Source organism: Sorex araneus, chromosome 6 (assembly GCF_027595985.1).
Source record: "Sorex araneus isolate mSorAra2 chromosome 6, mSorAra2.pri, whole genome shotgun sequence".
Lineage (NCBI taxonomy): Eukaryota > Metazoa > Chordata > Mammalia > Eulipotyphla > Soricidae > Sorex > Sorex araneus.
Window position 1 is genome coordinate 145,542,332 of NC_073307.1, and position 27,018 is coordinate 145,569,349.

A 27,018-nucleotide genomic window follows, 5' to 3' on the forward strand; every position below is an offset into this window, starting at 1 on the left:
TATTCATGAAAGTTTGGGCCTTTCCAGGGCCCCAAACCCTGTCCTTCTACACGGCACCAGGAAAAAGTCAGGAACTGCGTCAGCCGTTGGTGGAGAGATGCCACAGAACAGGTAGGCATGGGGACCGGGGCACTGTTAGAGCATGTAGGGCGTTGGCCTTGCACACAGCCACCCGGGGCTCAATCCCTGGCATTCCATAAGGTCCCCCGAGCCCTCCAGGAGTGGTTCCTGAGCACAGAGCCAGAAGTAAGCCCTGAGCATCACCCTCCCCCCAAAAAAGAATGGCGTAGGCAGAGGGGTACAAGCAAGGGCATGGTGGCATCTGTGAGAAGCAAGCCAGATGCCACACATGGTGACAAAGGGCTCCACCTGGCTCTGGGTGGCGGGGAGGCGAGGGTAAAGGGTCAGGAAGGAGCACCCCCACCTGCTACAGGGGGCCAGGACTGGGGGGTGAGACTGTCTCCAAAATGCTGCCCGAGTGTGGGACGACCCAGTGTCCCAAGGACAGTTCCCTGTGCTTTGGACATGACACTCGAACATTCTGGCAAAGGCACTTACCCCGGTCAATCCTCCAGTGTGGAATTCCATTTTCGTTAGTGGAGGGAGAATGTCAGAACATGGTCTTTGCCATGAAACCACATCCCTGCTCCCCAGCATGTGACTTTACGTGACTGGTTTGGGGGCTGGACTCCCCCCAAGCAGTGCTCAGAGGACCTTGGGGTCGCTCCAGTGAGAGACAGTGGAGCTGGGGGCCACGCCCAGCAGTGTTGGGGGGGGTCCACGTCCAGTCCTCCAAGCCTTGAGCTAGCTCCCTGGCCCCACTACCATGTGATTTATTCTTTACAATCAATGTATTGTTATTTTAAGACATTTTGTTTGGTCACCATTAGTTACAAAGTTACTGATGATTGGGCTTCAGGCATACAGTGTTCCCACACCTGTCCCTTCACCCCTGCCCACTCCCCTCCACCCGCTCTCCCCTCGGCCCCCTCCGCCCCCAGCCTGCCTTGGTGGCAAACGCTGCTTTGATAGACCCGAGGCACTGTGGTGACGATACTGTTACTGACGGGATTTCGTGCGCGACACTTCACCACCTTTCAGCGGCCCCGTCACGTGTCCGCAGCCGAGAAAGAACTGCAGGGAGAGCAGGAGGCTGCGTTTCAACGTCAGAAGAGAAAAACCAACGGAAGATTTATCTTCCCCCTAGAAATTCCGCTTCGAGAATTTTTTTTTTAAGTTCTAAAGTTTCTACTTTATTTATTTTTAATTTATTTAAAATATTTTTTACAGTTACAAACTTACGAACTTTCATGTTTGCATTTGGTTTATATCCCTCCACCAGTGCCCACATTCTCCTCCACCAATGTTCCCAGTATCCCTCTCACCCACCCCCACCCCCACCCACCCCGACCTGCCTCTGCAGCAGGGCATTAATCCCTTTTAATTCTCTCTCCACGATGGCCACTCGATACCTCTGTTGCAAATAACAACACCGCTTTGAGAAATTTTAGAGGGACAATTACAGAAGAGGCTGGAGAGGAAACGCATCAGGCTGTAACTGGCAAGGAAAAGCCGCCTGAGATCTGAACATTTGCAGGGGGAGGGGGAAGGGGAATGAATGGTGTTGGCTACTCTGCATTGGCTTCACGTTGGGGCAAAAAAAGAAGAAGAAAAGGGAGGGGAGGGGGCTGGCCTGGGGGAAATGCTGGAAATTCTCAGGGCTGGGAATCCCGGTGTGGGAATAAATGTTCCTTTCACCTTGTTGGGTTTTTGTTTCGTTTTGGCGCTACACCTGGCCATGCTCAGGGTTTGCTCTGGCTCTGAGCTCAGCGGTTTCTGCTGGTCCTCGGGGGACCCCATGGGGTGCTGGGGATCGAACCTAGGTCAGCCAAGTGCCTTATCTGCAGGACCATCATCCTGGCCCAATAGTTTTCCTTTCACTTTCTTGTCTAAGTTGCTTTTGCTCTTTGTCTCACCATGAATAGAAACGTTTTTCCTCATTTCTTATATGCATTTTGTCTTTTTTTTTTTTTTTGGTTTTGGCATCACACCAGGCAATGCTCAGGTTACTCCTGGCTCTGTGCTCCGGGTTCACTCCTGCCAGTGCTCGGGAAACTGTAGGGTAATGCTGGAGCTCGAACCCGGGTCTGCTGCATGCAAGGCAGGTGCCCTCCCCATTATCCTATCGCTCCGGCCCCACAGCTGCGTAATTTTAAATAGCGGCACCGTACTTCGTGTGTCCCAGAGCCGCTGTGTCCAGCGACCCTTCTAGGGCACAGGTTTGGATCTCAGCATGCAAACAGGCCCATGGCGGACCCTGTTCTTGCGAGGCTTCCACTGAAGGGAGCTGCTCAGAGGCATCAAGGACCAGGGGCACCGCCCTGAATCCCACACGGCCCTGGCCTGCCCGCCTCAGTCACACTGTTACCTAGAAACATCTCCGTTTCCTCTGCCACCAGCATGCTGCCCTCCTGCCTCTGGCCTCAACCTGTCATTATCACCCCGAGGTTTTGTTTGTCTGGTTTGGGGGGCCACCCCCGGTGCTGCTCAGGGGCTATTCCTTGTTCTATACTCAAGAGCGACCCCTGGAGGTGCTCGGAGGACCATCAATGGTGCCGAGGATGGAACTGGGGTTAGCGGGAATGGCTGCAGGCAAGGCCAGCACCTGACCTCCCATACCACCTCTCCAGCCCAGTAGGATCGTGAGTTCAAATTCTTTACCAGGGTGCTAGATGAGAGGGAGCACTTATGTGGCGTGCACACACACACACACACACACACACATTTGGTTTCTTTGGCCACACCCAGCCATGCTTAGGGATCACTCCCGGCAGGGCTCAGGGCTCCATCCAGGGTCTTCTGCCTGTAAAGCCTTAACCACTGGACCATCTCTCCGGCCCTGACACATTCATGTTTCTAACAGAGGCCACACACCTGGTGGTGCAGTTCTCGGGTGCTCAGGGGCCATGTGGAGGGGTCAGCCTGAGCTCCGCTCCACCCTGGGGCCGTCTCGGGCCCCTGCTCTGAGAACTGTTTCTACCTGGCTTCCAGGATTCAGTGGTGGAGACACCAGGCACGGCTCGCCTCTCCCGCATGGCCCCGGGAGGCTGCTCCTCCTGGATTCAGACGCAGCGTCGTGGAACCCCATCGTGCGGGGGGCGTCGGGTGGGACCAGGTCAAGGATGGCTGGACCCCTGTCTGCCAGGGCAGTGGGGAGGGGCGGAAAAGGGACACTTCTTCCTGGGGGAAACCAAGGCGGAGAGGGGGTTTGGGCTCTTGGACATACTGCCCACCCCAGAGAGGGCTCCTAGCACCCCAATTCCCAAGGAAGGCCCTGAATCCCCAAGTGGCCAACAGGCTCCACCAAGGATGCAGTTGCTCACCGTGGCCACCAGGAGGCACTACCATCCCAATAACGTTTCTGGGACAGAAGCGGGGTGCCGGAGGACCCAGGTAGGTTAGGGATGTGTGCATGGGTGGTTGAAACTGAGGCTCAGAGAGGAGGGACCCTGTCACCTGCAGCTGGTGTGATAGGCCTGCCCAGAACTCTTACCCCCTCCATCGTAGGACCCCAGGTCCGCAGCCATGGGAAAAGGCCTCCAGGAGGCAGCTGGCCAGCGGGACGCCCCTGCCAGACCCTCTGGACCAGAGCACAGCGGGGAGGGCATGTGCCTCGCACGCAGCTGATCCCGGTTCAGTGCCCGGTATCCCATATGATCCCCTGAGCACTGCCAGGAGTGATCCCCGGGCACAGAGCCAGGAGTAAGCCCTGAGCACCACCAAGTGGGGCCCCCAAACCAAAAAAGTAAATAAACAAATCAAAAAAATAAAAGGAGATGTACATGCCCGAATGGGACGGAGCCCCTTAACCCAGGAGTTCCTGTCTTGAAGCCAGCGTTGGGAAGCCCCAAATAGGACCCACGTGTGCTCAGCCGCCCCTCCCCAACCCCAGCCAGGGCCCCACAGACGACTGGGCTTTGCAGCCTGTGATCAGGACCCTAAGACAGAGGCGGCTCTGGACAATGCAGTGCCCTGCCTGGCCCTCGGAAGACGCCCTGCAGGGAACAGTGACGCTGACACTGACCCCGTCCTCCTAAGGTCCACGGAGTGTGGGGGAGTTTCGTCAGCTGAGGTCAAGACAACTGATGCTGGAACTAATTTCCTTAGGGTTGGGGCCACACTCAGCAGTGCTCAGGGATGACTCCTGGCTCAGTGCTCAGGGGTCACTCCTGATGGCTATCCTAAGAGGAGCCGGTGATCAAACTGGGGCCAGCCCTCATGGGAGGCAAGTGCTTAACCCCTGCACTATCTTCCCAGCCCCACCTTTGGAATTTAGAGTGGAAACTGTTCCAACACGAGCTTATGTCACTGCCCCTTTCCACAATGGTTCTAAGCGAGCATAAGGCCTTCAAGATCGGGTGAGGAGCAAAAGGGCTCTTTCTCCCTCCCATCAGCAGTATTGCAAACCACAGTGCTCAAAGTAAAATAAAAATTAAAAAAAAAAAACTAGGATGGCCCCGTGCCCGCCCAGGAGGGGAAAGGTATTTCTCTCTCTCGCCTCTTTCTCTCCGGGGATGAAGGGCGCAGTGGCCGCCATATTAAGACGACCACAGATTGGGTTTTCAAGCCTGCAATTATCTAATATCTGGAAGAAATCTCCCTGGACTTCTTGTTAAAGTACAGAAATTCAAAACCGCGCGGCCGCGCGACCTTATTTGTCTTCACAGTAGGTCTGAATCTAGTGGGGTACTCCTAACAACAATAGTGAGGTTTGTGTTGAAATATTGAAGTAACCAAAGTAAACAGAATGTAAAATGAAACTTATCAGTTACAAGGTAGGGGGTGGGGGGGCGGGATGGGAGGTGTACTGTGTGGGTTTTTTTTTTTTTGGTGGTGGTATATGGGCACTGGTGAAGGGATGGTTGTTTCAGCATTGTATAACTGAGACCTAAGCCCGAAAGCATTGTAATCTTACACACGGTGATTTAATAAAAAAAAAAAACTAGGAGAAAAATATTTGTAACATTGTAAAAATAATTTTCAGTTTTTTTCCCCCCAACCCATGAGACTTTTTAGAAGATCTCTCCAAAAAATGAGACTAGAACACCCATATAACCCAGCAATACCACTTCTTGGCATCTAACCTCCAAACCTAAAACTATTCCTTTGAACGGATTTAAGCACCCTTATATTAGAAAGGATGTAAGTACACAATGTTCACTGCAGCCAAGGTATGGAAACAACCCACATGCCCAACTCCTGACGAGTGGATTGAGAAGTGGTGGTCTCTACACCCAGTGGAATACTACACAGCCCTAAGAAAGGAAAGCGATCATGCAATGTCTCCGCATGCGTGGAACTAGAACATCTCAAGCTGAGAGCGAAGCCAGGCCGAGGAAGGGGACAGGTTCAGAAGGATCTCTCTCAAACATGGGATTGAAAGACAGAGGAAGAGAGCCACACACAGCCAAACAGAACTAGAGAATTGGGAGGTGGGTCACAGAATTGAGCTGGGGGCGGGGGATGCTGTGTGGCTCTGGTGGAGGGAAGAAGATACTCTGGTGGTGGATGTGGTCTTGGCATGGTACGTGCATTAACAGTATTATAGACCAGGCCACGGGGACAGTAGAGGGGGTGACATTTGCCTCGCATGTGGCACACTGGGTTCGACCCCCGGCACCCCTTATGGTCCCTGTGCATTGGCAGGAGTGATTCCTGAGTGCACAGCCACCAGGGACCCCTGAGCACTGCTGGTCGTGACCCCAAAACAACCCCCCAAAAGCCCAGTATTATAAATCACAGTACCTCAATAAAGAGCCCCCAAAACAGGAGAGGAGAAGGGAGGGGAGCAGAGGGGAGGGGAGGAGAGGAGGGGAGGGGAAGGGAGGAAGGAGGCCAAGGTAGGAAGGATAAGGCTTCTCATTGGAATCACCCCATGCCCCCCCAGGGCTCAGCAGCATAAGACACCCCTCCCCGTGGTGGGGCGGTGGTTGAGTCTTAAAAACGAAGGGGACTGGGGGCTGGAGTGATAGCACAGCGGATAGGGCGTTTGCCTTGCACGCGGCCGACCTGGGTTCGATTCCCAGCATCCCATATGGTCCCCTGAGCACCGCCAGGAGTGGTTCCTGAGTGCAGAGCCAGGAGTAACCCCTGTGCATCGCCAGGTGTGACCCGAAAAGCAAAACAACAACAACCACAACAACAAAAACCGAAGGGGACTGGACCCGGCCTCAGTGACGGCACAATGAGCAGGAGACCACCAGGAGAGGCTGGGGTGACGCTAAGGGTGCGCCTGGCCCCTGGTCCCTGAGCTGCAAGCAATGACTCTGAGGCGCCACTTCCCGTGCGGATCTTTGTCCCCCCCTGAAGCCATCAGGGAAACAAGCCCGCGAGCCAGTGTCCTGCCTGCAGCCCACCTACCGGCCGAGCCCCCCACAAATGCTTCTCTGGCCCCCTCTGCCCGCTGCACTGCAGGGAGGTTCACTCATGCAGTTCCAGGGAAGGCCTCCCAGAAGGCCCCTGGAATCACGGGGTGGGGTGGCACACGGCGGGACCAGGCTGTGAGGAAGGCAAGGCAGGCTAGAACAGGACGCCCCCAACGCCAGCTGGTGGCTTGAGATGGGACCCCTCCAGGCCCAACAAGGCCGTCACAGCCCCTTGCTGTGGCCCTGCTTTAGGGGTGGGGAAACTGAGGCACAGATACCACTGGTTCACTCACAGTCACATGACAGGGGTGGCAGTGCTGGTCCCATTCCTGAGCCCCTGTCTCCCCACCCCACCCCCCACCCCACCCCACCCCCCTGCATTCTCAGGCTGGACAGGCTCAGGGGGAGGCGCGGATGGACGGGCTGCCCTTGACAGCAGGAAGCAGTGGAGCCATCGGAGTCTCTTCTGGCTTGAGGGACTGACTGAGCCTTAGGGCCCCACAAGCCGGGCTGGCCGCGTGTAAGGCAAATTGCCCTACCCGCTGGGCTATCACTCCAGCCCCCTAGTTTTTCACTTTTTATGAAAAAAAGGTCATGCCAGAGAAGGGAACACCAAGTAATATGTGATTGGAGATCCTGCGCGGGAAGGGAGATGCGTGCTAAAAGTAGACTAGAGACTGAACAGGATGACCACTCAATACTCCTATTTCAAACCACAACACCCAAAAGGAAAGAGAGAGATCAAATTGGAATGCCCTGCTACAGAGGCTGGGTGGAGTGGGGGGATGGGACTGGGGGGGTGGGAGGGATACTGGGTTCATTGGTGGTGGAGAATGGACACTGGTGGAGGGATGGGCTCTTAAACACTGCATGAGGGAAAAACAAGAACAAAAATGTGTGAATCTGTAACTGTACCCTCATTGTGACTCACTAATCAAAAAATAAATAAATTTAAAAAAAAAGGGTCATGCCTGGTAGGTGAGCTGGGCTCAGCATAGACTCACGGTGCTCAGGAGGCCACGGGTGGAAACAGGGCCTCACCCATGCTAGGATGGGCTCCCCCACCCTCACATCTGCCCCACCCCGGGCAACCTCCTGTGTTGGCATGTGAATGTTTAACTGCTCTGGAACTTGGGGGTGCTGAGGGGTAGCCCCCTACCCTTCACCCATCACATGTCACTTGGAAAGTGATGGGGAGCAACAAGAGAGGCCATTGGTCCATGAATGTGCTTCTGTGACAGTTGTCACATGCAAAATAAGCTAATGGTCCCCTCAGGTCACCCAGGTCGCCTTCCCAACCCCCAGCCAGCAGAGCAGGAAGGGTACTTGTCTTACACGCAGCTGACCCGGGTTCGACCCCTGGCACCCCATATGGTCCCCTGAGCATTGCCAGAAATGATCCCTGAGCACAGAGCCAGGAGTAATGCCTGAGTGTTGCTGGCTGTGATTCCCCCCACAAAATAATCTAGCATCACCTTCCCTTTCTCTCGGTGGACCCCACCTCGCTCTCTGCATGCTCCCCTCAGGAGCCCCAATAATTAAATAGATTTCCGTGGCAGGGGTAGCTCACCACCCCCGCAGGGAAGCGACCCCACATCATCAGCCCCAGCCTGGCTCAGCCCAATCGGTTCTGTTCGGTCACCAGGTGCCGGCCTGAAGAGATGCATTCTTTCACCAAAACGAAGTGTGTCCCGTCACAAATGTGTCGGTTCCTAGGCAAAAGAAAACATCACCAAGAAGCTGGGACAGCAAAGATGTCCTCCCCTGGACACGAGGAGCAAAGTCACGGCTGAGCTCATGGAATGTTGTCGGATAACGTCTTTTGGAATCCTAAAGAACAGATGAGAGGACGGAGCGATAGCACAGTGGGTAGGGCATTTGCCTTGCACTCAGCCGACCCGGGGTTTGATTCCCGGCATCCCATATGGTCCCCCGAGCACCACCAGGAGTAATTCCTGAGTGCAGATCCAGGAGTAACCCCTGAGCATTGCTGGGTGTGATCCAAAAAGCAAAAAAATAAATAAAATAAAGGACAGATGAAATTATTCCATTGTGGCTTAAAAAAATACTGTCTTGGCAGCTTGGAAACTGGCCTCACATGTTGGGGGAAAAGGCAGCTCAGATAGAGAAGGGAACACCAAGTAGAGGATGTCGGGAGGACCGATTCGGGTTGGAAGATGCGAGCTGAAAGTAGACTATAGACCGAGCATGATGGCCACTCAACACCTCTATTTCAAACTACAACACCCAAAAGGAGAGAGAACAAAGGGGAATGCCCTGCCACAGAGGCAGGGTGGGGTGGTGGGGGATGGGGTGGGGGTGGTGAGAGGGATCCTGGGATCATTGGTGGAGGAGAATGGGCACTGGTGGAGGGATGGGTAAAGGATCACCGTATGAGTGAAATGCAAACACAAAAGTTCATAAGTTTGTAACTGTACATCACAGTGATTCTCTAATAAAAATTTTTTTAAAAATACTGTATTGGGCCAGAGACATAATCAAGTGGATAGAGCGCTCGCATTGCAAGCAGCTGACCTGGGTTCCATCCTCAGCACCCCATATGGTCCTAGAGCCCCACCCGGAGTGAACCCTGAGCACAGAGCCAGGAGTAAGCCCTAAGAACCGCCGGGCATGTCCCCCCACCCTGCAACGAATCTGTCTTTATAGTCATCAAATGGTTCAAAAGTCAAAATGTCTAGGGTGGAGAGTGCGCAGGGTTTACGGTATAGATGCAGCTCACCTGGGTTCAATCCGGCACTAAATAGTTCCCCCAGCACTGGCAGCTGTAGCAGCCCCAGAGGCAAACAGGGTCCGAGCAACACTGCGTCCTCGGACCCTCGCACCGAGCCCCCTGGTTCGGGTGGCTGAGAACCTCCTCCAGGGACCCCGCCCTGCCTGAACACTGACTGGGAGATCCCTCCCTGCCACAGTCAACATTTGAGAGTATTGGGGCTGGAGCAATAGCACAGTGGGTAGGGCGTTTGCCTTGCACGCGGCCGACCCGGGTTCGAATCCCAGCATCCCATATGGTCCCCTGAGCACGGCCAGGGGTAATTCCTGAGTGCAGAGCCAGGAGTAACTCCTGTGCATCGCCGGGTGTGACCCAAAAAGCAAAAAAAAAAAAAAAACCCAACATTTGAGAGTGTCTCCATCTGAGATTCGTCGGTTAGAGGCTGGGATTGGGGGTAAGGGGGTCCCGAGCGTTCGCCCATCAGGAGGAAGCAGGGAAATAATATGCCAGAGGATAATATCTACAATGGCCGTGCTGGGTGGGTGCTCACCGTCCTCTGGTTTTAATTGCTCAGTTATCGTAGTTGGCCAATGGATGGACTTCCAGGGTTGACTTTCAACCTGGCTCAGCCCGATCAGTTCTGTTCGGTCACCAGGTGCCGGCCTTATGTTGTAACTGTCACTTCCTTCCGTCAAACCTCACAAGGGATTTCCCCCGCCCCCAGAAGATGCCCCCAACCTTCCTCTCCTGGAATGCCACTGGAGCTTTTACTGAGCCTAGGAGTCCATGCTGCTGTTTCTGACCAATCAGCGTGTTTAAGTCACTCCTGGGTCACCTCAGGTGAGACCCTAATTGTCTTTCATGGCCTGCCTTATTTTTACTTTGCATCACCCCATCTATGTCTGCAAAGGGCACGACTTTGTCATTTTTGCAAGGAGAATGATTTTATTAAAAAAAATTTACTGTGGAGGTAGTGACCCCTTCACATTGGTAGTGAGTACAGCTAATCTCCTGAAATTCCACTCAATCGAAAATCAGCATGTTGATAAAGAAAAGAGTTTTATTTTATTTTTGGTTTGGGGGCCACACCCAGTAGTGCTCAGGGCTTCCTCCTAGCTCTGTGCTCAGGGATCACTCCTGGCGGTGCTCAGGGGTACATAGGGGGTTCTGGGGATTCAATCTGGGTTCTGTCCCCTGTCAACCCTTAGGCAGTCTTCCCATCCCCTAAAGAAATATTTTTTTCTAAAAATGCACATATTTTTCTTTTCATAGATATAGAAATTAAAAAATTAACAGTATGAACAATTCTCTGCTAATACATTTTAACATGTCTTAGCATTTTATTAGCATTTTATTTATTGTATTAGCCTGGCAAGCTCCCTGTGGCATATTCGATATGCCAAATACGGTAACAATAACAGGTCTCATTCCCCTGACCCTGAAAAGAGCCTCCAATCGTTGGGAAACACGAGTAAGGAGAGGCTGCTGTAAGATCTCAGGGCTGGGACAAATAAAGATGTTACTGTCGCCCGCTCGAGTAAATCAATGAACGGGATGACAGTGATACAGTGATACATTTTAAAATTCACCTGAGACGAATCAATCTTACAAGTATGCAATTTAGTAAGAGGAAGGAGGGGAGAATTAAGAAAAATTCAATGGAAAACTCTAAGTAGGCCTATAAGAGTATGAGTGTGTGGGGCCGGAGGGATAGTCCAACGGGTAAGGTATGCCCCAGAACAAAGACCCCCCAAAAAAGTATGTGTGTTTTATTCTAAGATAGGAATATCGGCTTTACATTTAAAACTATCATCTATTACATTACTAATATATAATTAATACAGTTATGTCTCAGAGCCCGAATAAGCCCCGAGCCTAGCCAAGTGTGGCCCTAGGACAATAAACAGAAGCCCCTTTTGCGGCCACTACGGTTGGCTGGCCTGCTGGACTGGAGCAGAGGGCTTCAGAGACTGACCACGTCCTCGCCATCTGTCTGCCCGCGTCCGTGCTGTGGGTAATGACGCCTCGCAGGAGCACCTGGAGGGGAGACGTGGACCAGAGAGGTGGCGGAGGGAACGGCATCTGCCCTGCACGCAAGCCCGCCCACGTTCAAAACCCCACACCCTGTACGGTCCCCCGGGAGCACTGCCAGGAGGAAGAGCTGAGCCCAGAGCCAGGAATCATCCCTAAGCACCACGGGGGGCGGGGGGTGCTTAGAAACAACTACAGAGCATCATGTGGGGGTCAGGCCCGTGGGCTATGACTGGACATCTGAGTACACTGTTTCGTGACCCTGGTCCCACCCTCAGCTGAGGCTACTTTGAAGGCTCTTCAGCCCCCACCCGAGCAGAAGCAATGGAAGATCTCATGTCCCCTGAACAGTCACTAAGGGGCCAGAGAGATAGTACTGTGGGGAGGGTGCTTGCCTTGCACATGACCCAGCCGGGTTCAATTGCCAGCATGCCAGATGGTCCCCCGGGGCAGCACTAGGAGTAACTTCTGAGTGCAGAGCCAGGAGGAACCCTTGAGAATCACCAGGTGTGGCCCCCAAACCAAAAAGTGAAAAAAACCCACCTTTCTGGCGCTCTTTTCTCTCCAAAGAAGCCTGCATTTCCTCTTACACACGCATCTGTCTCTCTCCTGCATATCTCTCTAAATTTGTTTTAATTAAAAAAAAAAAACCTGTTTATCAGGGCTGGAGCAATAGCACAGCGGGTAGGGCGTTTGCCTTGCATGCAGTTGACCCAGGTTCGATTCCCAGCATCCCATACGGTCCCCTGAGCTCCGCCAGGAGTAATTCCTGAGTTTAAAGCCTGGAGGTAACCCCTGTGCATTGCCGGGTGTGATCCAAAAAGCAAAAAAAAAAACAAAAAAAAACTGTTTAAGAACAAAACTGCTCACTAGAAGGGAGACTCTTGCCCCCAAGGACAATGAGATCCACCTTCCCCATGAGAATAGGCAGCGACAGGGGGCTTGGGAGTTTGGGACTGGGGGCACATGGGGAGAAGCCAGAGCGCAGGGAGCCTGGGGGTGAGGTGCAAGTGGGTGTGTGCAGCTGTTCTGAAAACTGGTGTGCAGAGTCCTTAGAAATCAAGAAAGGAGGGGCCAGAGTGATAGACAGGGGGTGGGGCGTTTGCCTGACAAACCTAGGTTTGATCCTCGGCATCCCATATGGTCTCCTGAGCACTGCTTCCTGAGTACAAGGCCGGGGTACAAAGTACAAAGCACTGCTGAGAGCAGCCTAAAAACCAAAATAAAGAAAGAAAAGAAAGGAGGGCCAGAGTGATAGCACAGCAAGTAGGGCTCCTGCCTTGCTCACATCCAATCTGGGTTCTATCCCCAGCACCCCACATGGTCCCCCAGGCCCCATCAAGAGTGATCCCTGAGCACGAAGTCAGGAGTAAGCCCTGAGTACCGCTCGTTAGAGTGCCCCCAATTTTTTTTTTAAAGGAAACAAAATAAAGGAAGTCTCCTTTGGGATTGAGAACTGAGAACACCCTCTGGCTAAAAGACTGCATCCCGGTGCTCCAAGCACCCCAGTGTCCAGTGGGCAGGCACTGACCCGTGACCTCAGAGCCAGCAGCAGCTGATGAGCCAAGAAGCCATATCTGAGACTCAAGGGAGCCCGGCTCTGATGCCGTGGCTTTTTTAAAAAAAAAAAAAAAAGTGCTTAAGAAACGCTGGTGTGCTCATGCTCCAAATATGAACACTTCTTTGCAAATAATCTCAAAGTCCCCCAAACAAGTTCAAGACAGACTGACCCTCGTTTCGGATGACGTGAGGTCTCACCAGGAGGATAAACCTCCTCCCGCCCTCCACCTTGCCCTTCCTTCTTTCTCTTCTTTTGAACGTCCCTACACAAGAAGATGGCTATTAGCTGGACCAGTTGTGTTTATCATTTACCATGATAAACAATCGAACCATCACAAGGACGGCTGAGATCGTGAACAGCAATGGAGGGTCATTATTTTCTTAAAATTATTATTATTATTATCATTATTTTCTTTTTGGGTCATACCCGGCGATGCACGGGGGTTACTCCTGACTCTGCACTCAGGAATTTCTCCTGGAGGTGCTTGAGGGACCATATGGGATGCTGGGAATCGAACCTGGGTCAGCCATGTGCAAGGCAAACACCCTACCTGCTATACTATTGCTCCAGTCCCACTGGAGGGCCATTATTATGTCTCAATAAAACCTGGAACAAGGAGATCACTAAAAAGAGATAAATAAATAGTAGGTTGCTAAGGGATCTTATACTTTTCCAATAGTGAATCGAGGTTTCATTTCTATTGGATGTGCTATGTCTATTCAGGCGATTTGGTTAGATCCATAGAGATTTGTATTGTAAGCTATACTTACTAGGACAGATATTTATGCATTTGTTCTAATATTACATTTGATGTCATCACTTTATTAATATACTGCATTAATTATAATTAAATAATGTAATATTAAAAATATATTATTGACAATAGGAGCTCTGAGCTCAGGAGTCACTCCTGGCAGATTTGAGGGACCACAGGGGATTGTGGGGATCAAACCCGGGTCAGCCACATGCACGGCCACCCTCCCTGCTGTGCCATCTCTCTGGTCCCCCAAAGAAAGATTTTATCTGTCTGACAGGGTTGGGCCGCCAGCACCTCTCAGTGACTGCCGGCATGATAGCAGGACCCCCTCGTGCAGGGCCCAATCTATAAATCTACACCCTTTCCCTCCAGGAAGTCTCACGGTACTCGTCAAAGCTGTGCTCCACACCCCCACTTGACAGATAAGGACATGCAGACCCAACTCTGCAAGCTGGGCTCTGATCCCTGGACCCTGAACTCTGTCCCCACAACTCCGGGGAACCACCGGCCTCCGAAACCCCAGAGACCGCTCGCCCTATCCCACCCTACCCCAGCTGCCCACCTAGGGGTCAAACACAGACTGTGCAAGAAACCAAGGTCACTTGCCTCTGGGCCCTGACATACCCCACCAAGGTGCACGAGCTCCCCCTGCACACCTGCCAAGGTCAGAAGCAGCTAAGCTAGGAGGTCCTGGCTCACAGCACAGCCCTGGGGGGGGGGTCTCTTTGCTCTGCAAAGCCCCCTTCCCCCGGTCGCCCCCTGGAGGCACAGACTCCATCCAGAGGATACCAGAGTGGGATGGCGGGCAGCAGGGAGGATGTGCTGGGTTCATTTGGTAGGAGGGAGAGGCCCCAATTCCTGGGTTCAGGAAGGGTGTGCGGACCCTCCGGGTCCGGGAGAGGCCCCAAGCCCCTCACACATGCCACTGATGGGGCCAGCTGAAAGGGGAGGGGATGCTCAAACAGCCCTGGCACAACCAAGAGACTGAGGGCATGGCCCAGGCACCTGTGTCCTTGGCTCTGCCCTCTGCCCTCTACCTTCTGCCCTCTGTCCTTTACCCTCTACCCTTTGTCCTCTGTCCTCTCACCAGCTCTGGTTCCTCAAAAACCAATGTGTCCACGGCCGAAGGGATGCTCCAAGGGCTGGAGCACAGGCTTGATTGGCATGCACAGGGCAAGGGGGGGGGCACAGATTAGATTCCTTGCACTGCAAGGTTCCCCCCCGGCCCCCCAAGCATCACAGGGAGCGACCTCGGAGCACCGAGCCTGGAGTAATCCCTGAGCACTGCTGGAGGTGGGCCCTAAATAAACACCAACACATTGTGTCACCCAGCTGACTCTCTGGCTTGTGCACGGGCGAACGGAAAGGATGATGACAGGTTTCACATACCCCGGGGGTCTGGGCTTCATGAGCGCCCACCAGGGACACACGGACAGACCCACGGAACAGAACCACGGAAAGGGAAGGAAGCCGGAAATCAATGAGCGAGGGATTGATGTTTGTCTATGACACCAAGACCGTTCCACGGGGCAAAGGACTGACTCTCAGTTTGGGGTTTGGTTTGGTTTTCCTGAGCCCCTCCCCACCACACCCCCCAGCTGAGCTCCAGGCTTACTCCCCTCCAGGGCAGAGCACTGACCCTCTTAGGCTGCCCGAGCCCGTGACGGGGTGCCAGGCACAGCGAGGCACCCAGGGCTGCTATTTCATTCAAGTCTCTATGCTTACTTTAAGAGAGAGAGAGAGAGAGAGAGAGAGAGAGAGAGAGAGAGAGAGAGAGAGAGAGAGAGAGAGAGAGAGAGAGAGGAGGGGCTGGAACAATAGCACAGTGGGTAGGGCCTTGCACAAGGCAGACCCGGGTTTGATCCGAGCATCCCATAGGGTCCCCCGAGCACCGCCAGGAATGATTCCTGAGTGCATGAGCCAGGAAGCCAGGAGTAACCCCTGTGCATCGCGGGTGTGACCCAAAAAGCAAAAGAGAGAGAGAGAGAGAGAGAGAGAGAGAGAGAGAGAGGAGAACAGGAGAACAGCTGCTGGCTTTGGGTTCTCAGAGCTTGTCTTGGGGGCTTCAGGGTGGGGGCGATCTCTTCAGCAGTGCTCGGGAGACCTGGGCAGGGCCTTCCTGGTGATTCCTGAACAAGGGCCCTGCCTGCCAGGCTGTGCCAGGGACCCCCCTGGCCACCGGGTGGGTGGTGCGCAGTCACACCCACAGCCGCCTGGGGCACCCTGCCGAGGCGGGGAGGGCGCCAGGGCCGGCAGCGTGACTCGGCATGTGTCTCGGCCTCTCTGCTTCTCTCCAAGTTTCCACCCCTGGGTCCCCGAGATTGACGCTCAGCGAGGGGCTTCCTAGCCCCCTCACCTGGGCTGTGAGGGGGACCCAGGGAGGGCCACGGGGCTCCCCAACAAGAGACTTGTCAGTGACCCGCACGGCACAGAGGTGTCTCCTGCCCCTTCGACCTCACTTTATCATCTCCCCTGCACTGCAGATGGGGAAACTGAGGCAAACTGACCAGCCAGAGCTCTCCCCCTTGGGAGACTGGACCGGCCATCGGCCTCCGGTGGATAGGGACCCCGGCAGAGTCGGGGGGGTGGGCAGGACCCCCGGGATGGGGATTCCGTGCAGGGAGCCAAACAGAACCCCAAGGCTCAGCAGGCTGCGTCTCTGGGAAGGTGCTGTGCTCAGCTAAACTCGGTGCGCCATGGAAACGCCCTCCTCCACCTCCCCCGGGCACTGAGCCCCTGTGCGTGGACATGGCGGGGGGCCAGGGGGGCGCCTGGACATGACACAGGCCCCAGAGTCTCTGACCCTGCTCTGACATGAGTCTGAAGACTCCCTACCACAGTCTGCCAGTCCCCAGTCTCCTCCCAGGGGGGGAGCAAGTGGGGTGGAGTCCTGAGCCCCCCAACCCCGGACGACCCTCAGACCCCCACACCGCCTCTCTTCCACTCTCCCTCACAGCCCCCCTTGCCAAAGAGGAGAAGGAGCATGACTGTACCCACGGTGCAGGAGCTTGAGGTCAGTTTGCCTCAGTTTCCCCATCTGCAACTGGACTGGGTGCCCAGCTGGCCAGCCCAGCACAGAAGGCGCCAAGGGAGAAGGAAGCCCACGGTGATCTCTGGGGGCTGGAGAAGTTGCTTTGCACACAGGAGGTCTGGGTCTACACCTCTGCGCACCCGCAGGAGCTAATCCTGAGCACAGAACCAGGAGTAGCCCCTGAGCACTGCCGGGTGCGGCCCTGAACCAAGAAAGCAGTAGCCACAGCAGCGGCAGCAGCAAAGGCTGGTCAAGGGCCAGAGGAGATCCGGCCCCTGTGGGGGGGGGGCATTACCCGCCCAGCCCCCCAGCCCCTCCACCCCACTCAGCCCTTCCCTCACTGGACAAGGCCCAGCGCAGGGGAAGGAAGTGGAGGCGTGGCTTGTGCAGGCAGTGGGGCACAGTCCCGTGCCTGCTCAGTCTGTCCCCAGGGACCTCAGGGCAGAGGCTGGGACGAATGTTCTGAGAATACCGCTCCCCCACCCCCACCCCCCACCCCCACCCCCGGGGCCTGGAACAGCGACAGGCCAAGCTGAGGGACGATGAGTCAGTGGAATCGGGCATGTACCTCGCCTGTGTGCAAAACGGGACATCTGGGCCAGCAGGCTCAGGGACATCAGACTCCTTCCAGCACAGGCGAGGGGTGGGGCGGGGTGGGGTGGGGGGGGACCTGCCCCACACCATGACCTGTGCGTGGGGAGAGAGGGGAGCAGCAGGGGCGTCGGGCCTGATGCCATAGGCTGTGACTGCAGCTCGCCCGCCCCACGCTGGCGCCAGGCCCCTTAGGAAGGACAGTCCAGCTGCAGGGAGCACGGGCAGCCGGGTCCCTGCGGAGCTGCTCCTACACTGGGTCCTGCCACTCCAGCCCTAGTGCCCCACCCCCCTCGCCCTGAATCTTAGCTGCAGAGCTGCGAGTTCAAGCATCTGCCTAGAAGGTGCACGGAGGCAGGCAAGCTGGGGTGGGGGCTGGCAGTGCAGAGAGAGGGGGAACGCCCACCTCCACCACCCCCTAGAAGTAGGTCCTCCTTCCCGCTCAGCTGGCTGTGAGACCCTGTTTCTCCCCGGGGGCCTCAGTCTGCTTGTCTGATAAATGGGTTCTGCAGCAAGTATGACAATGGGTTTTCCCCCTCTGTCACTGTGAGCCTCTGGGGAGAGCTCTGTCTGTCTGTGTGTGTGTGTGTGGGGGGGGGGGGTTGGGGAGAGCCAGGGCTAGGTCTGGCTGTGGATGGGAGTTTTTTTTGGGGGGGAAGGTCTTGGGTGGACCCTGTGTCTGAAGAATGTGTCTGCCTCTAGCTGAGTCAGCCTCCTCCTCGGGGACTGTCACCATAGGGGAGGGGAAGGCCACAGACTTTGACACACGGGGACTTAGTCACCACGGCCGGGGGGTGGGGGGGAGCCACTCCGGGGACAGTGGTTATGCTGAGCAGGCCCCGGGGCTCAGTGCCGCTGCGGCCCTCCCACGGGGGCAGCTGGGTGGGCCACACCAGACACCCAGACTCCACCACGGGGGCTGGACAGTGTTCACACAGGCCGACATGCAGTTCGGGACCCAGCCAGGGCTCCGAGTGGGCACATCTGGGTGCCCGCAGACCCACAGGGGCCCCTGCCATGACGGAGGAACTGGGCTCAGCTCACCAACGCAGGGAGCCTATCTGGAGTACAGCCTGGAGGAGAAGGCTTCTTCACTGGCCCTTCTTCCTCCAGGAAGCAGCCCTCATGGATGCCAGAAAGGACAAAAATGATAGGCTAGTGGGCAGGGACCGGGTCTGTCCTCCGGGAAGAAACCTCGGCCGTGGGCTGTGCAGAGCAAAGAGCAGGAGCCAGGGGCAGGAGCGCGGGAAAGGCCAGCACTGCCCCCCCCCCCACAGGCCCCTGGAATTGGGGCTGGTCACTGTAGTCCACCCCTCTTCACAGTGAAGCCTCAGCCTAGAGCTCAGAACCTGCACAGAGGCCACCGGGGCACAGCCCAGAGAAAATTCCAGATCCTAGCCCCCTTTCTCCCTGATTTCTCCACACAAATTTCTCCCCGGATGGGGAGGACCGGGAAGCCGGGCAAGGTGGGGCCAGACTGGCACCAGGCACGGCGAGCAAACGGCTAGAGCGCCTTTGTGAGCAAACACCTGAGCCCCCCAGTACTTCTCAGAGGTAAAATTTGGACCCAGAGAGGGAAGGAGTTTTCCCAAAGCCCTGCAGACGGGCCCGGAGACCTGCTCGGATCTTGGCCTCACCAGTCTGTCCGTCAGCGCTTGTTTGCCAAGCAGGACATGAGTGTCCAGCCTGGACCGACCGCCCACCCCATCTCTCCAGCTTCTCGACTTGACTCCAAATTTTGACCTAAGCCAGGGTGCCCCCCGCTGTCCGTTTATCTTGCTGGATGCTCAGAGTTGCTGCCCACACCCCAGCTCCCGCCCCAACTTTGGATGTTTGCTGGAAGATGTGAGGCCTGAAGCATCTGCTGGGGGGTGGGCGGGGGGGGCAAGGGGAGAAGGTTGGAGGATGTTGTGGAAGCAGTTGGGTCCAATCCCCAACACCACGTAGGGTCCCTGAGCACCACTGGTGTGGCACGGGCACGGCATCAATCAAAAAACAAAACAAATACACGAACAAAACAACAAAACCCGATGCTGGTGGGGCAGGGGGCTCCTTTTTTCCAATTGTACTGGCGCCAGAGACCCCACCCCCACCCCCATCACCACGGGGAGGGCACCAGCAGCCACTCTCCTCCTTGCCAACCCAAGGACAAGCCACCAGAGGGTAGAGGGAGGGCAGAGGGTGGCCTCTTGGGAAAGACTCGAAGGTCTGCAAGTCAAAGGCATCGCCTTTAACTAGCCTTTCCCTCACCAATTCCCTGCAATGTCTCTCTCCAGAAAAAAACACAAAAAAGCCCTTGGGTGCTGCTGGGCACAGCATAGGAAGGAACCAGCCTGCTGCCCAGCACCTCCCACCCCCATGCCTCCCCTCTGCATCTCTCTTTGGCTCTCTGCTCCCTTCCCACTCCCCCTTCTGCCGCTGGGTGTTGGCGGTGCCCGCGGGTGGGGTAGGGAAAATGTCTTATTTAATAACTCGACAGAAAGAGCTGGAGGGAAGTGGGGGAGCAGAGGGGGTCTGCTGTGAATGGGGTCCCCCAACACCTCCCTTGGGGACTCATGGGGGCTTCTGCTGTAGTCCCGGAGACAGCCCAGCTAAGGGAGACCAGCTCCAAGGCAGAACAACTACCTAGTGTTCATCCCCGGGGTGGGGGAGAAGGGGACATTGTGAGGAGATAAGGAGACTGAGGCGTGCGCATTCTGCCCAGCCCGCTGCACATCTGTAAAGGAGGGAAGGTGCACATCTGGGGGGAGCAGACGGGGTCCAGTTAACTGGTCTCCAGAAGCTCCAGCGCATGGCTGGGAGGGGTTGCTGGCTGGAGAAAGGGGCTGCTGCTGGCTCCATCCCCCTCCCCCCATTCCCCTGCAAAGGGTCCTGTGGAAAATAGAGCCTCTTTCCCAACCACCTACAAGGGTTGTGTCCAGGGCCCCTGAGCAAGAAGCAGCTTCCGTCGTGGAAGATGTCCCAGAGAGCCGGGCTTCCTTGCCGGCTGCTTCCCTAAGCCCAGGACCTTCCTGGTCCTCTAAGCGACTGTCCACACCTGAGCTGCAGTAGTACTTGGCCAGGTGGTGCCTGGCCGGCAGCGGGGACTGACTGCATGGACAGTAGTCAGCTATACCCACAGCAAACGTGGACCAGCAGCCCAAACCGTTAGCTTGGGTTTTGGTCCTTCTGACTCGGACAAGGCAGGGCACCCTATGAGCAGTTCCCGGCCCCAAGTCGCCTTTACACAGGATGTGGGGTGGGGAGGCAAGGTTTTCCTTCCCACTCCAGCAGAATGGTGGTGGGGGATTCTGGGCAGTTCCTCTCTATTTCCCCCTTCTCCTGTCCTTCCTCGAATCCTGCTTGCGTTGCGAGTGGAGCGGAGAAATCCAAAGACTAACGAATAGGGGGGAACCCCCTTTTCCATTCCCTGCTCCCCCACAGCTGCAAAGAGAACAGTATTTCTATTTCTTTCTTGCTTGCTTTTTTCCAGTTTGCCATCCATATCAAGCGCGCGGAGCTGCGGCCACACGGAATAGGGATGCGGCCGAGGAAACGGCGCGACGCGGGTGATAAGCGCCCAGCGGACCTCGGAAACGAACGCGCGGTCCGGGACAAGCCTTTCACGACGCAGGCCCCTGGAAAGGCTTTGTCGGGTACTCAGACGCGCTTCCCTCCCGGTCCCGCCGTGCTGCGCGCCCGGCTCCCGCGCACCGCACGCCCCAGGCGGACCCGCGTCCAAGATCCCCCACGGGAGAAACAAACAAACAAAACACACACACCGCTATGGGCGCAAAGCGGAGGAGGATGCCAAGTCTCGTCTAAAATTTTCCTAAACCCATTTACAAAAGCTAAGATCTCCCACTCTCTTTAGAACTTTCGGGCACCTATGACCCGCAACGGAGAGATTCGAATTGGCCTCTTAGCGATGTAATAAAAATCACAATTAAAAAAAAATCATGTGCGTGAATCGGTTGATTTAAAATAATGAAGTTTGGACCTTGAATTCGGGCCTTCTGCTGCTTGGATTTTACAGCGGATGTGTGCTGGAGCAGGGAGAAAAAAAGGAGTAAAAAAATTTAAAGTCGCTTCATTCCTGCCACCCCTGCTCTTCCAAAATGGGGTGAGGGGTCGTTACAGCAACGAGGCCCCTGCTTTTCTTTCTCTCTTTCCTCCCTCCTCTGTCCCCTCGCTCCTTCTGCACGCGCCTCCGTGTCTCTGCCTGTTGGGGGTCTCATTCTAGGAAAAAGAAGAGACCCCCGCCCTCGCGTTGGGTGCAACAGCGCAGGTAGTAGCTGACGCGTCCTGTTGTGTGTGGATGGGGAGCTTGCGGGGAGAGAAAAATCCCCGCAGCGCAAGAAATGGTGTATCTAATTCGACAAGCCATCCCCGCCCCGCCCCACCTCCGGCGGCGCCCCAGGGGTCTCGCCCGATCCGCCCATCCGCAGATGCGGGAAGGTGGCCCCGCAGACCTACGAAAAACAAACCAAAACAAACAACTGCCCCTAATCCCAACCTAACACAAAACCTGCATAGCGAATCGAAAGCGAAAGAGGAGGAAGCGGGATTTACTCCCAGAAGCTTCTTGGGGCGCACGGCTGGGGCCTGGCGCGCCCGCTGCCAGTCGCGGAGTCGGGTTTGGAGGGTCCGAGGCATCGGCGCCCCAAAACTGGCTGGTTAGGAGGTTCTTTTTGACACTGAGAACCGAGGGGTTCCCCCACCTGGCATGTGTCCGGAGCGCAGGTGGCCAAGGACGCGCCGGGCTGGGCTGGGACTCGGACAGGGCACGGACGCGGTGCGCGCTCCGAGCCCGGTGCGGCGCCTTCGTAAGAGCGCGGACGTCGGCGCGCCCAAAGCGAACTGCGCTTTCCGCGTCTCGGGCTCCCTCGTCGCATCGACGGGAAACGGAGACTGAAGCGCGGAAAGGTGCTATTAGAAGCGGGAGTAAACCGCGAGGATGTTCTATCGTCTTCACCCGCAACTCGGAGAAAGCTCCAGGAGCTGCCCCCAGCCCGGGTCTCCAGCGCGCAGCGGCGCTAAGGGGTTCCTTGGCCGAGCTGCCTTTGGCAGTAGGGACCCGCTCTGCTGAGAAGCCCCTGGGTACTGTTGGACAACCTGCCGCCCTTTCCCCCAAACTCCGGGGAACATCCCCAGCAAGCATCTTCCCAGCTGACTCTTTTCTCCTTCTTTGGTGCGCGCACTCTCTCTCACGTGCCGGAGAGAGCCGTGTCCGCATGGACCTCGGCTTCTCTGCTTGCTGGCAGTGCAGAGTCAGCTCGAGTGCTTGCCCCCCAGCTACCTCTATGAAGGACCACCGGCCTCCTCTTGGGCCTAAAGACCCTAATGTCTTTAGTGCAAAGGGCAGCCAGTCTGCACCCGGCCTGCCGGGAATGGCAGCTCACTCACCGCGAAGCGGAGAGTAAACAGCCCTGCTTGTTGTTTGTGGCTTGTGCCTGAGTCCTCGTCCTCCATCTTGGGCAGCTGGCCTGCGTGGGGCTAGGCGAATTCCAGCCTGGCTTTTGTCCCAACCTGAAGTTTCCGGGCTATGCCCTGAACAGGGGTCAGGGGTGGTCCACCCTGTCCTCAAGAATCGGGTCCTAGCTTACAGGAGTTCCCAGTGGCACAGAGGCCAGTGCTGATGAGCATGGGTGGAGGGCCTGGCTTTCTCACTGGGGGAGTGGGGAACCGTACTGGGATCACCCCCATGCAGAGGAGGAAATTTCTTGAGTGGAGGTGTTTGCTCTCAGGCCGTGCTGTGGACTGAAACAGTCAAATGGTCTGCCCGGCCCTTCGGCGTGAAAGCCAGGGGAAGCAGAGGAAGGAGCAGGCTGGCATATGTGGTGGGGGGTATCCAGCGGGGCTCACCAGGCTGCCCAGAGGAACCAGCCCTCTGGCTGGGACCTGGGGGCATGTTCTTAGCGGGCGGTGGGGAGTCACTTGCCAAGGTTCCTCACAAAGCTCTCACGGACTTCCCTAAAAGAGGACAAGGCGATGCCATGGAAGAGAAACCGTGGGCGCCCCTAGAGCTAGCACTTCCAGAAGCCACCGAGAGCCTGTGACTTGCTCTCCTCACGGAACAGGTCCGGGTGATTCAGGGGAGTAACGCTCAGAGGGTGCTGAGCTCCTGGGGCTGGGTGGGGAGCACCTGTGTGCCCCTCAGAAGGGCTGATCTCCTCCAGCAGGAAGGTGGCCAGGGAAGGGGCCAGAAAGGCCACTTCCTAAACTCGCTCCTGGTCTGTGCCTTCCGGGGGCTTCAGGAGTCTCAGAGAAGAGGCCACTGGAGTCAGTGGTACCCTGAGTGTAACAGTGCAAGCACCTGGATCCTGAGGAAGAGACTCTGTGTGTGTGTGTGTGTGTGTGTGTGTGTGTGTGTGTGTGTAGAACACAGGTGTACATAAATGCATGGTTGTGTGACCACTTCAGCTTGGCCACAGGTATGGGAGAAACCTGGGAGGGTGAAAAAGTGTTTGCTGGGGGGCCCCCCCTGCCTCAAAGGATTCCCACGGGCCAGGCCTCCTCCGTGTCCCAGTTCCAGGCCTGCGAGCTCAGGCAGGATCAGCGCTGCTGCAAAGGCAAGGCCTTGTCAGCCCCAGATTTCTCCTGGGCCTGAAAGCTGGGGCCTCGGGAGGCTGGTCCGGCCTGTCTCCCTCGGGGCTCCCAGCCCGGAGAACACTTCCTCTGCCTCCAGAGCGGATTCTGAGTTATTACTGAAGGCCCAACCGCAGGGGGGTGAGATGCTCTGCTCAGCGAGCCTGGAAGGCCAGAGCCTGTGTACCGTGGCCACGGTCAAGGGGGGCTGGAGGTCATTTAGGCCTCGCGTTCCCTGTGGGTCCAAATCAGCTCCCAGGACTGCCCTGGACAATCCTGCGCTCCCCAGCCGGCCTTCCGGACTCTCCTTCCGTATGGGTCCAACATCTTTGTTTCCGAGGCCTGCGGCCCCGGTCCGAGAGATATGCTAGGGACCGCGCTGTGTATCCGCCTCTTCTAGGTGAGCCGCGCTCAAGGCTCTGAGATCTCTGGGGGGTGGGGGTGGGGGTCTCAGGTCTTCCGCGGCCCCCCGGGGTCTCTAGCCCCGCATGGCGCAGCAGCGCGCCCGCTTCTCTCTGCCGGCTCACCCCGACGCGCTCTCTCAGCCGGCTGCGCTGGGGGTGCGGGGTGGGCTCCTAGCCTGGCTCTGCACCTGTGACGCCCACCGGAGGTGCCCCCACGGCGGCGGCGGGGAGCGAGGCCTCCGCGGCCCCGGGCTCCCCGGCGCCCCGAGCGGTGCGTCCGCTCCCCGCCTGGAACCGGGGCGAAGCCTCCTCCGCTTTCCCCCAAGCCGGCGCCTCCGGCAGCGCAAAGCGAATAGTTTAGGAACCGCCGGAGAAAGAGAGAAACGAACTCCGCCGGAGGGTCGGTCGAATCACCAAATTCTCAGCGCTCCGGGTCGGGGGACGGACGGGGGTCTGCAAAGGGCCTGATCGCATCCCTCGGTGCGCCCGTGATTTTATTTTATTTTTTTTTTTTCGGAACTAAAATTACGCTTTCGTCGTTCGTGTCCTCCTTCCCCCCGCTCTTACCCCCGGCGCGCCAACTCTGCGGTCCGCGGGATCCAACGCGTTGGGTGGGTACCGGAGCGTCGGTACGCGCGCCCCGCGCCCCCGCTACTCCCCGGGGGGGCCCCCCCGCACGTGCACTCACCGTAGCAGGGGACCTGCAAGGCCGCGCTGTGGCCGCCGCTGCCCTCCTGGCGTTTGAGGCTGCCGTCCGGGGGCGTCTTGCAGGCGCCTCGCTGCAAGTAGAGATGAGACTGCGGGGCCGGCTGCTGGGGCTGCGGGGGCTGCGGCGGCGGCGGCTGCTGCTGCTGCTGCGGCGGCGGCGGTTGCGGGGCGGGCGGCTGCGGCTGCGGCTGGAACTTGTTAAAGGAGCCCCGCGCCCCCGCGCCCGCTTCCAGGGGCGCCCCCAGGTCCTGCTGCCCCGCGCCGCCGCCTCCTCCACCTCCTCCTCCACCTCCTCCTCCTCCACCGCCGCCGCCGCCGCCTCCGCCGCTGCCGCCGCCCGCGCCGTAGCGGGCCCGGCTTTTGGCGTCGGCGAAGCCCGGCCCTTTGGCTGCGGCCGCGGCGAGGAAAGCGGCGCCAAACTTATCGCCGCCCGGGTAGGCGCGGAACGGCGACGAGCCCTCGCGGCTCTGCGACACGGGGCTGTAGTAGGCGTCCATGGCAGCGGCCGCCGAGTCGCAGTACGACACGCAGGTCTCGGCGTTCATGCCGCTGCGGGCGCGGGCGCCAGGGCGCGCGCGGGCGCGGGGAGTTTGGAGAGGCCCCGACGCGCGGGTCGTGCGCTCCTCGCCGGCCCGCTCTCGGGGTCTCCCGGGCTCGGCCGCTCTCGCTCTGCTCTCTCGCTCTCGGCTTCTCCCTCCCCTTCCCCGTCTCCCTCCCCACAGCTGGCCCGGAGAAAGAGCGGAGGGCGGTAAAAAGATTCAGATGTTTCGGAAAGTTGACCAGATCTCCCAAACCCTCTTAAGGGTTTGAAGCGGAAAGAGAACGAGAGAGAGAGAGAGCGCGAGAGCGAGAGCGAGCGAGCGAGGGAGAGAGAGAGAGAGAGAGAGAGAGTGAATTCCACCCCCCTCTCTCCTTCCTTCACCCCTCCTCCTCTCTCCCTACCCTCCTTCCTCCCGCCCCTGCGCCTCCTTTCCTCGCGGTTCAGAAGATGCTACCCGCTCGCTGGCACGGGCTGCATCCCGGAGGCGCCCCAGGGTTTTTCCGATTCGAGGCGGGGACCGCGGAGGTGTCAGTATCCCCCAGGGCTCCCCGAGGCTCCGTGAAGAATCGGACGGCCCAAGCTTTGGCGAGAGAAGAAGGGGGCTTGGGAGAGAGGGGGGCGGGGGGCAGAATCGGGGGTCGTACAAAAACTTCAGCGAGTGATGGAAAAATGAAAACTAACAGGTCTTGACGTTTGGAGTTTTGACGACCCGCGCTCGCCTCCGAGTGCAGGCGAGTCCTGAGGATTTTTCTGGGAGAATTTGGCGGCGCGGCTGCGGGCCTTCCCAGCGGCGCCTCTGCCTGCTGCGCGCCCGACCCCTGCCCCGCGCGCGCGCGGGTCCTCGGCGAAATTCACGCGCGCGCGCACACGCCCTCGCCTCCCCACCCGGCGACTCGGTCACTTTCACGTCCGGTTAACCTTTTTCCTCCCCTGTAAGGGCGCGAGGGAGTGGGGGCCAAGGGGGCGCATTGCCTTGGAGCCTTGCTTCTCCCTTGCCCCCGCGAGTTGGAACTCAACGTAGCCGTACCCTGTCCGGCGGGTTTTCCGGCCTCTGGGTGGGTTGTGAGGGTTTGGAGACTAGCTGGCCCGTTTGCCGCGGGAAGGAGGGGAGTAACCTGCTCCTCTGTTACAGGTGGGAGCGAGGCCGGCTCCTCTCCCTCCGGATTCACTGGTCCTGGCTGCTTGGGAATTTTTTTTGGGGGGGGTTCAGGTTTGTGGTGGTCCTCACTGCAGCTCGCCTCAGTGCCCTGGAACCAGCCACGACCAGGGGACAGTCCTTGGTTTGTGTGTGGAGCTCCCAACACAGCACCAACCATCCAAGATGCCTCACCAATACCCGTGAGCGTCGGATACAGGGGCCCTCAGATTTACCCCCCCCCCCAAACAAACCAGAGCTCAGAGAGGCATAGTTACCAAGGTGAGGTCACACAGCTGGGAACCACCGTGCTGCCTGGGAACCTCTGGGAAAAGACGAGTCTCTCCCGAGCTGCAGTATGCAGCCAGAGGAAAGGGAGGCGACAGAGGGGCGCTGAGAAGGTCGTCCGGAGAGCGACGGGGGAGCAGTTCCTTCACTCAAGGGTAGGGCAAGCCTGTGGCTGGAGGACTGATGCTCCAGCGAGCCAAGGACGGGGTGAGAGGTGAAGAGGCGAGGAGAGAAGGCTCGGAAGCGCC

The 27,018-nt window shown here is 57.3% G+C and overlaps 1 protein-coding gene across 1 annotated transcript in view; it reads right to left on the reverse strand.

Annotated features, from left to right (window-relative positions):
* The window catches only part of ALX4 (ALX homeobox 4), a 50,097-nt gene extending 24,471 nt beyond the window's left edge, over positions 1-25,626 (reverse strand). The window contains 2 exon segments of the mRNA XM_055142317.1: positions 24,787-25,074; positions 25,156-25,626. Coding sequence (XP_054998292.1) covers positions 24,787-25,074; positions 25,156-25,351 — 484 coding nt within the window. The 5' untranslated portion in view covers positions 25,352-25,626.
* Positions 25,627-27,018: the final 1,392 nt, after the last annotated feature.